Raw genomic sequence first — 13,812 nt, 5'->3', positions numbered from 1 at the left:
CACAACACCAGGGAACACCCGAGCATGTCTCCTAGTGCTTCCCCCGCCTCCCTGTCGTCTTGAAACCCAGGAATGTGTCCGGGGACAGGATATGTATATAAAGATCCCCGGGCGTGGATGCGAAATCTGCCCGCTGCATAGAAGCGACTCAATGTCTTCAATGTCTCATATCTATAATTTCTCTGTCCCATATCTATAATGTCTCTGTCTCAGTCTCATATCTATAATGTCTCAATATAATATCTGTAAGGTGTCGTATTCATAGTGACTCATGTCTATGATGTCTGGTAGTACACGTTGCTGTGTGCCGCAGGAAACATCCACGCCTGCTCACCAGAGTAGTTGATCAGCTAAATCAATGATTTCTCTTGGTTAGTTTACACAGAGGGTGTGTCGTCTACTTCTGAACGGTCCGAACTTAACCCCGCTCCACACCGACATAGAGACCGGGGGGTCCGGTGTTTGAGTCGGTGGTCGGTGGTTTTAAAGCTGTTCACATTGTGCTTTATTTATACACGATAGCGAGTGCAGACTGCTCCCCGTTTGGCCTCATATAATGCTGACGACTGCTGAATGTTTGAATTGAATCAAGGTAACGTTACTTATATGTGTCAGACTCAGGAGTGGGATGTAACGTTACTTGACTCCCTGAGTAGTTATTGAGATGCAAATTAGACATAGTTCATATTCAGTAGTTTGGCCATGTTTTTGGTTTTGTAGTGCTTCTTGTATGTGCCTGTTGATGGCAATCTGAGTTGTTCGACAACGTTGCACACAGTCTAGATATATCTATCTACAGGCCTATAACTGTATATGATTGGCCGAATTAGGTTTAGTACTCTGCCATAACTACGTCTCTTTGATGGTTGGAGGTTATTTTTTCTCAAGCATGTGAATAGTGCTTAACTTTTATCTGACTTTGTGGGCTTGACTAAAAGTGGAATAAAGGCAACAACCAAAACCTGTGAATTGGACTACATCCTGGAAATGAAGAGACAGTGTGACCGATATTGACGAGGAAACGGAACACAGAAGACCACAGAAGGAAAGCCCTAACAGCCGAGGAGGGTGTGCCCAACCACGATGCAGTCCCGGAGGACTCCCTATAATTTAGTTTTTAGGGGTAATTTGGTTTCTTGTCAGTATTTAGGTTTCTGATGATCCATCTCACTAATAAAAGGCCATTTAAAGAGACCCTTGTTAATTACCACAGTCAGAGAAACGGCCTTCAAAAGAGTTGAAACCTTTGAAAAACAGACTTAGCCTGTGGTCACATCCAATTGGCTGCGTTACATGCGCTGTAAAGATAGACATGTATGCCTTCTGTTGTATCATAATGTACAAATATAGCCTGCTGTGGGTTGATTAATGACTTCAGACATTGCTTTATAGGTTACTGTACAAATTTCACAAGTCTCTTCTGGATTTGTAAAATATTGGTTAGTCCAATACAATTAAACGTATGAATCCTGATTATACCATAAAGTCATGTATTTAATTGATATGATCAAACTCCTAAAATTAACATTATAACGGGTTATAATATGTAAAATCAACCTCATGAGAACTACCACCATATTTTAGGTTTTGATTTAATATGAATGGTTATGAAACTAAATATATAAAAATACATCAAAATACATACGTTTTTATTCTTTAACGTTTATAGTTATTTAAATAACGTTGAATGGTGTAGAGTAATATTATAGGATTGTGAGGGCCATGAAGTGTGTCATACTCTTAGTCTTTACTCACTTGGTTCAGTCTTTCCATCTTTCAGATGACACACACACACACACACACACGCACACACAGTGAATCATTCAAAGGGATAGGCCCACATGTCTCAGCCTGTCTTCAATTATCTTGCTTCTACCTCTATTTTTCGTTTTCTCTCTATTGATCTCTACCTCTTGTCTCTCCCTCTCTCTCTATCTGGCATAACTTCCAGACTGTTAACAGTACAGTGGCGAATTGCTCAGCTTTATATTATTTTTTTTCAAGTTGATTGTAGTGGACTGTGTGTGTGGTAATACATAATCCACGACATTTGAAGACAGATGTTGGTACAGAATTGAAGGCTGTGTCATGGTCCTTGGTAATATGTCTACATACACAATGTGTGGAGTAGAGTGAGGAGCCACTATGCATTAAGCCTTTTTGCGAAGACTCTGTAGTGGTACACCGAGGTGTAAACAGAACTGGTTTAAGATATTCATCTGCCGCGCTCCTCCTTGACCCTCCCTGCCCTCCGTCGCTGAGCTCTTTCTTCTGCACCTGAGACACCTGTGACAAGTGCAGGCCCCCTGGGCCATTTCCCGAGCCTGCTGCCATGGAGAGACACGGACCATATGCCGCGCCAACCGTCATCTTTGGGCGAACACGGCCACCTGCTGTGTAGGCCTCAATGATGCAGAAGCAGCTCATCCCTTATCCAAATACAGGCAGAGAGGCAGAACCTAAATGAATCGTGTAGCACTGCATGGAAGGGCATGATTTGGTGCATGGCACGCAATCTCAACAGCATGCCATGTCCAGGTTTCAGTAGTTGAACACCTTAGTTCACTTTGACATTGGGTCTGCTGTTTACTTCTGTCTGAAGTATTCTGAAAGTGTGTGTGTGTGTGTCTTGGTTGATGCTTTTTTGCGATCCTGTTTTAGAGGGTTATTTGAGAAGGGGTGGGGGGGAGGACAAAAGGGTGAGGTCATTATCAAGCTGCTAACGCACAATACGTATCAAGTCAGAAATCCCTAATGGAACCTCCAAGCACAACGACAATAAGAGTACTAGGCCGGTGTCAAGTCTGCTGGAGGTGAAGCTATTTTCGATTTGGTCCATTTCCTAGTAGGGTAGTTTCATGCGATACAGGTGTCTCTGCTGCACCTGTAGGGATTGTTTTTTGTACCAAGATGTTGGAGTCAAAAGGAGGAAATGGAGTGACCTGGTTATATCCAGGTCACATGACTCACGCCGTACCTAGTGTTCCCTGGGAGAGAGCCAGGGCTCCCAACGTTGATAAATGATTCACTTTTCCTAATTTTCTTAATTTTCACGCTTCCTGTATGCGTCTCGGGATTTGAGTCCCATTTTTCTTTCTTTATATATTTTTTCCTCCTTTCTTCACGAAGACCAGCAGCCTGGTTTCTCAATGCCGCAGTTCATTCATGTATTCTATCACCTGCCGTCCACCCGTGGTTGGTTTTGGTTCAATCCATAGTCAGCCTGAATGCTATTCGGAATATAGGACACAGAAATGTGGGGGTGCATTAACAGGACAGCTATTGGTAAACACTTTCTTTTTTTCAAGTCTTATTTTACTTCAAAGTGCTGCAAAGGTAAACTGGTCAGATTCCGCTCTGTAAATGGGTCATAGATCTAGATTCAGTTAAATTTAGCCGTTGGGCTGCCTTTTAAAGCTCCCCTCCCCCTAGTGTTCGGCTACATGCTAAGGAGGAAGAAACCGTGCATTGTGTCCCGTTGACCCATTTGACATGTCAAGATACTACTTCATGCTGTTTTACACACAGTTTTTTTGGATGCTAAAGGGGGGGGGGGGGAACGACGACATGAAAGGGAATTATTAAAATCCTAGTATTAATAATGCTGGTATTTTAATTGTCACGTCCATCTCGTGAGAGGGACTTCCTGGTTGGGTTCTGTTGAATCAGCCGTTGGTAAGGAAGTGCTTTTGTATGCTAGCCAATATGCCAACTGCAGACAATCTTTAAATATTTCCACAGTATATATCTCATTGTTTCTGTCACATCAGTGTAATCCAGAATTAATCTGGACTATTTTCCCAGATTACACATTGCTACACTCTTGACACAACACCAAGAAATTCAAGTCACAATGTGAGAAATGTAGCCCATTGGAATCACCTGAACGTATATTTTAGTCGAAAGGGATTATAATAATGTTATAAACTACATCACACCCTATTGCTGATAAGCGGACAAATAAAAAATGCTGGGACGCCCGTACTGCTCTCTGATTACAACAATCTTACTATGGACACTCCCAAAACCCCTCCCACTCACAGCACACCCAGCAAGCTACGCTAGGTTACGTCCAACAGTGGCACAGCCAGTTAGAGTAGACAGAACAATGCTCTTGAGTTTTTTTTAATTCTGAACTGAAAGTCTCCCTCCTACAATTTCAGAGGGGCTTAATATTACACCTTATGACTTTAATAATCATCCACAGTTATTTTGACAAATTCAAACGGTATGAATAAAGTATATAATGATAATCTCTTTAATAGTGACATGTATAATATAGGTAGGGCATTAAAATAAATAAACCAATTGTCAGGTAAACCACCACACTGTATTGGCCTTTGATTCACTAAAACATTGCAGTGTTGCTGTGCAATTTCAATAGTAGGATGCATACTACCGTACAGTGGTCTAGCACCAACTACAAGCTGTTTCTAGAAAAACCATACAGACATAAGAACATGCTCGGAATGGATCGATCCTGTCCTCCCGGTCTCTTGTGGATTCTCCTGCTCCCCCTTCCCATCCTTCCCTTTTCGTCCAATCAGTGTCAAGATGTCCAATGCAGCTTGTAGTGGCTGCCCTTAAGTCCTGCTTATCTCAACCCATTCGATCCTTGGGTGATAACTGCTCGATAACCGACACGAAGCAAAGTGTCTTGTGTGCACTATTCTGTTATTTACTGTACACTATGTGCACAGTGCGGAATACAGGGTAACGAATACAATGTTGTCTGTAGGGTAGCCGGGTTCATGTCAATGCTCCATCAAGTCATCAAAGACAATCTCCACACTGCCCTCCTGCTACATATGGATATGATCAAAGGTCAGATCCATGTAGAAAATGTTTCACATGGATCTCTGTCCATCCTGAGGAAAGCTGATTTAATTCGGATTGGAAACCTTTTGAATGTTTCTTTTATAGACTGGTAGTTTGCTGCCATGGGTCTTTCCATTCCTATGTGTGCATTTTGCTTGCTGACTGAAGTGTGTACAACACTTGGGGAAGACGTTTGGAGATTACACATTATTTTGTCTTCTGAGCTTGTTTCCCTCCTGGACAAGTGGGATCACATGCAACCACTGACAGTTGGGCTAACGGTAGCAACATGTATTGTGAGAAGATTCTGAATCCAGGTGAACCGGACCACAATGTTTCCTGCTATGACATTCGTTCTCGTTGTGCTATCCTATATCCGCCATGAATCATGGTTAGGAGTTGGGAGCATGTGTAGTTAGTTTCCAGGACTTCGCCTACTCATTCAGTTGGTGTCCTGCTTGTACTCCAAGAAGCTTCTGGCTGGAGAGACCAGCTGAGATGTGGGAGGCTGTCTGGCCGTGTGTTGTCTCCTGATCTCTGAGCAGTCTCTCTCTCTCTCTCTCTGTCTCTGTCTCTGTCTCTGTCTGTCTGTATCTGGTGGAGGAGGTTCAAACCCTGTGATCCGCAACTTCTCAAGTGTCATCTCTCTAGGGGGGGTCGGATGTGTGTGGTGAGAGTTGGTTCACACTGGGCAGTTCATAGTTTTATGAATTTGCGATGCTGCACTGGTCAACCACTTTTACTTTTATAATTCTGTATACACATTTTCCCTTTAGACATGCATAACTAAATCTGTGGATTTATTGTTTTTTAACCAATGACCGAGTGAGATGTTGACAACTCTTCAGCTGCTCATGTCCGCCTCCTCCCGCTCTACCTCCTCCTCTTCCTCTTTCTCCTCCTCCCCTTCCTCCAGTCATTGCTGCAGTTGAGAAATGTGAGAGGAAATGCCCCAGGAGGGTTACAGTTCCCTGGGAGGAACCCGCTGAGATCCCTGGCTCTTAAGCTCCTCTGCTACACTACGACACACTTGTTTCACCTCCTGCCCGAAGAACCTACGGCTTTATTGACTTGGTTTTGCATGGGAAAAACCCCACCATTGGTTTCTAATATCCGGTCCCAACTGGATCTATTACTGATCTTTTAACTGAGGCTTCAAAGTAAAAGCAGCCTTTGAGCTGGGCAGTATTGACTGGTAGTTCTGACCCTAATATCATGACCACGGATCATGTGACCGGATCTTGTTTGGTCTGAACTATTTACTGCCGGGGAGAAAAATGAGTAGAAGAATTTGACCATGCGCATTGCAATGTCGGTGTATCGGGTTAGCCTGAGTCTTTAGTTACTAATAATACATTCCTCCTATCTAATTATTTTGCAGATACATGTAAACGAGTTGTTGAAAGAAAAGTGTACATTTTCAATTCCATACATGTGGAATACTCTTATAAGAAATAAAGGAAACAGGGAATATGATGACATCACACCGTGGTGAACGTGCCATGCTGCTTATGTCTCTACCCCCTGTTGGTCTGGTGGTTCTGTCTCACAAGATGTCGCCCGCCCTTATCTTACCTCACATTCCCTATATCTTCAACTTAACTACTCTTTTCTTTCTTTTGCATCTGACTTTTGAAATATTTTTATTTTCCTCCTCCATTTCCAAACTATAGGGGATTATTTGTTTATCACCACGGCGGATGCGTGCGCAGAATGATGGCAAAAATACTTTTTTTTGACCGGTTGCCATTGTTATCTCTGTGTGGTTAATTCGGGGTTGCAGTGTTAATTGGCAATTTTGTCAGCTAACTGATTAAACTAATCAGAAAAAGCGGTTATATGCTATAGACGCTATAGTATCTGGTATAAAGGCTGGGACGAATTTCGAATTATAAATATGTACAATCCATAACGTTAGCTCTCTGGCTCATAGCTCAGCGGACTAGAATACCTCCCGTTGCCAAGTTGTAGCTACGTTCCGTCCTATTTATGTGAACAACTTTATATTTGGATTGTAAAACGCATGAAAATATATATGAATGATCTTAATTTATTTTCTTTGGCAAGGGACCATGGTATAAGCGGGATAATGCCCTTTGAGGTGTCAAAAACATGTCGGATCGATTGTGATTAAAGGGGACTACTCTTCGAGGGAGATGAACTCAAACAGAGTATAGGCCTACATTTAATAAGCATGCAATACGAATAATAAAAGCATAATTATTAAAGTATTTCAATTTTATTATGTTGGCATGCAATAAGTAGAATAAATGGGATAATCAGTCTTATTAAAAGGGTTTGTGCAACCAACCGCACAACAAGACATGATTGCGGCTCTTGTCGCTCTCGTCTTTCTGCAAACGCCATGCGCATAGAGCGGGGAGTGACGTAGATAATCCCTCTATTGATGAAGCTTATATGATGAAGCTTATATGTTTAAGCTAATCAATGTTTGTATTACTTTTTGTCTTTGCAGTTGCTTTTTTAATCCAATGTATCAAACACTGAATTTAAGACGTAAGCAGCAGTTAGCGGCAACTCTGCATCTCTACCGAAGGATGCATACAGGCAGCCCGTGGACGTTGGGGTTTGGAACCCCATGCCTTTCAGCTGGTACTAAAACAGCCTAGCACCTACACTACTCTGGCCTATTATCTAAACATTATCAAGAGGTCGGTGTGTCAGAGTGAGCAGTTTCTGTGTGGGTTTATTGCCTGTGGTTCTTAATGGTGGTTGCAGTATTGGCAGAATGGTTAGCTGTTTCTGGTATTGATTTTAGAGAGTGACTGTTGCAGCGTAACAGCAGTAGAAAAAAATAAAAGATGCTTCAAACACCAGCATGTGTGGGATATTTCTTTGAACATCATCCAAATCCAGATACCCTCTAAAGGCTGATTCAGGTCTTATTCAATGGTTGTTAATGTTATTTAGGGGGAGATTTCCCCTAAAACAACATTAACTGTTAATCCTTTATTCAAAAGGTGAATAATAAAAGCATTACTTTTATATTTGCTACTTGTATACAAAAGGTGAATGGAATGAGAAACTAGTTTAATTTTAAAGCTACCTCCAAACAAGCAGAAAACCCCTCAGAATGCTGTTGACAGATAACAATTTTCCCCGTACATTACTGCAGGACTTCCCAGTGATAGTGTTAGCGGAGAGAGAGTGTGGTATGTGCTGCTACACACTTTTAGCAGATGTATAGCCGGGCTACAGCCCTCTGGAGTAAAGTGTGCTTCCTGTAGTGTGTTGTTTGGTTACACATCTGCTAATCTCATTGCTACTGCAAGATTTGGCACATTGAGATGCAACCTGTGTAAAGCAGGCACTAAACGGACAAGCTGCTAACTGCCCTGCCCAGGTCACAGGAATCTAGCCAAGTGGGTTGTTTTTAGATTAGTAATGCTCTAGTGCGCACACGAACGTACACGCACACAGCTATTCACTTCACACTGTAAAACTCGAACTTCAATAATTGAGTACTACTTTTATCCCTTTCATTTGACCATCTCCAGTTTTTACATCCTTTATTTCTTCTTTACTTGGTATTTCATTCTTTCGTCCCATCTTTGTTTTGTTTTTGCTTTATTTCTGTTTTCCCTGCGTTTCACACATCACCGCCCCTTCTGCTGCCCACAGGGTAAACAAGTCAGAGGCTCACTATCATGTTGTGGGTAATGTGTGTGCAAATGTAGTAACGTTGTATCCACTATACCTGCTCAGGGTCTGGGTTCCACCTCCTGAAACCCTAAGGAAAAGAAGAGGCAGATATTCATTGTTTATTCATAAATCATAAAGTCATCTGGCATTCATTATATATGCATGATACATATTTATATTATACTGTACACCTTATACCTTTCCCTTTTTTTTTTTCTTGCATCTGCTCTCCTGTCAATGCTTCTCTGTGGGACTCTCTCTCTCCTCTCTCGCTCTTTCGCTGTCTCTCTCTCCCTCCTCTCTCTGCCTCTCTACCACCTCTCGCTCTCTCTTCCACCCCTCCCTGTCTCCATCGTATTATCTCCTTCTCTCCCTCTGCTATCATCAATAGCAGTTTAAATTGTCCATTTTGTCATGATAAAACTTGTGTCCCCCATGGTCAAAGCATGTGAAACCTAAAGACCTCCGTTGTCTGTCCCCCAGGCCCAGGACAAACACAAGGCCCTGGAGGAGACCAAGGCCTACACCACCCAGTCCCTGGCCAGCGTGGCCTACCAGATCAATGCCCTGGCCAACAATGTGCTGCAGCTACTGGACATCCAAGCATCGCAGCTCCGCCGCATGGAGTCCTCCATCAACCACATCTCCCAGGTCAGGGCACAATGCAGCTACGTTCACGGGATCTGTGTGAACCAACATGAATGTTTGTGTGTATTTTCAAGCAGAAAGTGTGTGTGTGTGTGTGTGTGTGTGTGTGTGTGTGTGTGTGTGTGTGTGTGTGTGTGTGTGTGTGTGTGTGTGTGTGTGTGTGTGTGTGTGTGTGTGTGTGTGTGTGTGTGTGTGTGTGTGTGTGTGTGTGTGTGTGTACTACAGCAGGGCAGATCGTTTAGCTAGTAGTGCATATTACAGAGATGAGTAACTAACGACCTCATCACTCTACACAGTGAAAATGCACAACTGTGTTTATTTATTTCAGTCCGTCTGTTGTAGACATCCATAAACTGTATACACACAGAGGCCGACAGATGGACACATATGTATTTATATTAGAGCTGTCAGTTAAACGCGTTATTAACGGCGTTAACGCAAACCAATTTTAACGGCGTTAAAAATTTTATTTATTTTTCTTTGCCTCAAAACAATGAAGCAGTAGCCTGACTGCTATGTTCAAATGACATTTGTTCAAAGCAGTCGTTTAATTGCACTATAGGCTCTTTTTTTGTATCGTCCTGTTTTGATCAGTATATGCCAATGTTGTTATCAATAAAAAATCATTTGCACAAGGCAAGCCGATGCACTTCACCATGTTGATAAGAGAATTAAAATGAGAAGAATTATGGGACAAAAAAATCAAGGGATATTTAGCATAGAAAAATAATTTGCGATTAATCGCGATTAATCGTGAGTTAACTTTGACATTAATGCGATTAATCACGATTAAATATTTTAATCGCTTGACAGCTCTAATTTATATATATATATAATATATACATTTCACACAAAACAGGATGCTTCCGATTCCAGTTGACCGAAAGAGTTTCCTTGTAATTCTGTTTGTTTTATTGGTTTTAAACCCTGAGAATCACAAGATCCGTTGGATAATTTACTCTTGGATTGCAAGTAATGTCGATCTATGATGGAACCGATAAATATTCATACAGATTACATTTCTGTATTTCTGTGCTGTTAAATAAAAACTTTTCCCTTGGTCGAATTGAGCCAATTTCAGAGTTTCAATAGGATCAGTAGTTTATCATAATTCATGATTTGATATCTGATGTAAAACAGGTCAAATAGTTAGAAACGGCTGCAAAACGATACACCATTACACAGACAGTTAACATGTTGTAGACGATTGGCTGAAAATAAGGTGGATACCGGTATTGTAGCTAAACTCGACCTGACAAGACAGCACTGCAGACCTGTACCCGTCCGTTAGGGTGTGTCTTTACCATGAGCACCTGGCACCAAGCCCTGGCTAGAAAAAGCAGGTAAATCAAGCCTCTTATCCATGGCTCCTAAGCCATGTGACCGCTACTAGCTTAGCTCTTCATGTTAGCCGCCAGACTGTATATTGGCACACAGCTGTAGCACCCCTATGTAGCTCCCTAAGCCACGGACACGCTAGGACATGGCGTTACAGTGAGCAGCATTGCAGTGAGCTTTTTGTTTGTAGTACGTCAGTTTTGTTTGGTTTTCCTGACAGCTGTTTCCGAGAATACCTGGAATTCTTCAGGGCTGGGCAGAGTCATCCCAGTCACAGGAGAGAATGTAGTTCTGTTTAACGTGGGCCCTGGGTTAGCCTTTCAAAGCTTCATTGTATTACTGAAGTATGAAATATGAATAACATAAAGAAAGAAAATATTAGAACGCATTGTCAAATGATCCTTTACAACGTGGATAAATAAAAATAAAAACAGTCCTGTATAGCATTGGAGACAAGCCAGTGGAGGGAGGGAGAGAAGGAGTGGGAGGGAGAGCCAGCAACGCGACAGACTACAGATTTCTTAACCAAATAATGGTCACAGAAGCCAGGCCTAGGTCACTGAGGTTTCCATGGCAACCCTGCAGGCCACCAGGGATGGGCATATATGCAGTAGGGCTAGGCGGGGTGCGGTGAATTGGCAGAGCTAACCGACAGACTAGCTTAAGGTCGGAGCGTACTGTAGTCACTGTACTTCAGCTTCCCCTGTGTTCATACTAGTAGGACTGTGTGCTCCAGTGGTTGGGCTGTGTGTGTCCCTGGGCAGAGGGCTCTGGGTTCACCACACACTTCTGCTGTCCCTACAACGCAATACTAGAGCAAGATGCTAGAACCCCTGCCTGCTAATTATATCTAACCATAAAAAAGTTGCAGCTTCTAAAATGCTAAATAGTTTTTCTGGGGCAGGATAGGGCTGTGGTTAGTATGTTCGGACTCTCTGTCCGAAAGGTTCAGGATTCGGTCCCCAATGTCCGCTGTCCATCCAAGATGCCTTATACCCTCTACCTGATCCTTAATGACATACTTCTAAAAATATACCTCTAAGTCGCTCTGGATAAGGGCCCTACTAAATGGCAGAAAACAAAGGTCTCTTCTCAGACTACAGGAGGTTCTAGACTAGAGGCTAACAGGAAGCGTTCAGTAATGCTTAGCTAAGGGCTTTCATTTCCTGGAGTGTTGGCCAACCAATCCTCCTGAGTATTTGTTTGTCATCATTGTCTAATAGAATAACTAAAAGACTGAATGGTAGTAAACAGTAATAGCATGCTTTAAACAGCCACACAGGAGGAATAATAATGATGGGGGTCCAAAAAAAGGCCATCAGAATAACAAGTAGATCATATTTATTAGAATATAGTCGAATATTAATAATGGATAAGAATATAATTTGATTATTTAGTCCATAAACTCCCAACTTCCCATAACTCTGAAAGCTGTAGACACCTTTTCAAATAGTCTAACCCTTGATGAAACTAATTGTCTCAATAGCATACTGCTTGTTGATCTCACCTAGTACTTTGGGGAGTATGGGGGAAGTTAATGTTTGTTGTTGACATGTTAAGACTGGGGATGTGGTCAGTCTAGTGGTGGTGTGGTGGTTGTGCTTATACTCTCTGCATCACCTTGGCAACACGGGCGGTCGTTGATCATAGATGTATGTCTAATAAAATCGGGTAATAAAATGGATAATATAATGGGAAGTTCACAATTTACATTGATTTAAATATTGTGATCATGCACTATAATAATTTAATTCATAATACACCTATGCGTCTGGCCCAGCCCCAGTGTAAGTCTTCCTGCGCCTGCCGAGGAAGCTCAACTGTTTTTCTCTGGGATGCGTGCAGCAGCCGTGACCCATCGACCTTCTGTGGAGGAGCCATGGCAACGCTCCAGCTGGGAAAGTGTGTGTGTGTGTGTGTGTGTGTGTGTGTGTGTGTGTGTGTGTGTGTGTGTGTGTGTGTGTGTGTGTGTGTGTGTGTGTGTGTGTGTGTGTGTGTGTGTGTGTGTGTGTGTGTGTGTGTGTGTGTGTGTGTGTGTGTGTGTGTGTCCCTGGTCATTTCCACAGTTTACTATTTTAGTCATTTAGCAGACAATTAAATCCAAAGGGACTTCCAGGTCATTTAGGAGCAGGTTGGAGGTTAGAGCGTATTGTTTAACCATCATCTATTGTTTTTGCCGGTGTTGATTCCAGAAGGCACCCAGCCCTGGAGTCACGATCACTTATGAGGTACCAGACATGACAATACTTTTAAGGATAAAAGTATTGTCATGTCTGGTTCTCTTCACTGTGCTAATGCTAGGCTGTGTCTACCCGACATTAGCTCATGATGTTGATTGCATGTTTTTCTTGGCTCCCTCTGCCATTGCATGTGCAACTAATCATGTCTCGCACACAAATATGGAGAGGGTGTGAGTTTATTCACTTGTGGTGTTGGGTTTCTTTTTTTGTCCAACCACTAGGCCCTTATTTCACCCTTTTAAAAAGTTTTACTATTAACAATCTTATTTTAAAATATATAGAATTTGGTCACTTCATAACATTTTATTAAAATAGACTGGAAACTATTGCCATGCATTGCCACACAGTGCTTTTGAGCAAGGCGTTCCAGCTGAAGGCGTGCCAGAATCTGTTTACAATGGAGCATTATAAATGTTTGTAACGTTGTTGTCGTTCTTTGCATGTTTACTCTGCTGTACAAAAGAAACGCATAATCATCATCATTACTAGAACATTCCTTTCTCCCTAACAACCCAAGTAATAATGTCCAATTATGACACTTTTCTTCTGCTGTCCCTGACGGCCGACCAATGGCTGTACAGTGTTGTGGGGTTCCTCGCGATAAGCGGTTAAAATGACTACTTCCGTCTCATGATAGAATAGCTTGAGTTTAGCCCTTTTCTGCCCTGTATCTGTTCTCTGCTGTTTAAAGCCCAGGGATTGGTTGGGATTAACTACATGCCTGCTAATGGCTGGCAGTGACTGGCTAGCCGGGCTAACCATTGTTGTCAATTGTTATTGCCCACTTTAAGGCAATATCAAGCAGAATTAATGCTGTATCTTCCTTCAGTTATGTTGCACGTTTTTGAGTGTTTATAGGTAGAGAAGAGAAGTGGGTCCTTCCTTCCAGGTTCACTGGGCTACTACTTGGCTTGGTACCAATGCGGCCTTGAGCAACTTGCCTAACCCCTACCTCCTCCGCAACAAAATGTATCGAAAGTCCCTTTTGATAAAAGTATCTGCTAAATCACTAAATACTAACTGAATAGAATCACCTCTTAGAATACAGAAACCTGGGCCATTATGATGAAGAAAGTCTTCCCTAGGGTTTCGCCTGGGTCTGTGC

General features: G+C 42.3%; 1 protein-coding gene and 1 long non-coding RNA gene across 2 annotated transcripts in view; both read left to right on the top strand.

The window, feature by feature from the left end:
- On the top strand, nucleotides 1-1,365 carry LOC132452538 (uncharacterized). Its single transcript, XR_009524388.1, has 2 exons — nucleotides 1-592; nucleotides 939-1,365. It is a non-coding gene; the product is annotated as an uncharacterized LOC132452538 (long non-coding RNA).
- Nucleotides 1-13,812, top strand: part of abi1a (abl-interactor 1a) — a 34,010-nt gene that overhangs the window by 288 nt on the left and 19,910 nt on the right. Inside the window, exon 2 of the mRNA XM_060045750.1 lies at nucleotides 8,965-9,132. Coding sequence (XP_059901733.1) covers nucleotides 8,965-9,132 — 168 coding nt within the window. The remainder of the gene's footprint in view (nucleotides 1-8,964; nucleotides 9,133-13,812) is intronic.

The sequence above is a fragment of the Gadus macrocephalus genome, chromosome 23 (genome assembly GCF_031168955.1).
Source record: "Gadus macrocephalus chromosome 23, ASM3116895v1".
Lineage (NCBI taxonomy): Eukaryota > Metazoa > Chordata > Actinopteri > Gadiformes > Gadidae > Gadus > Gadus macrocephalus.
This window is presented reverse-complemented; position numbering and strand designations above follow the sequence as displayed.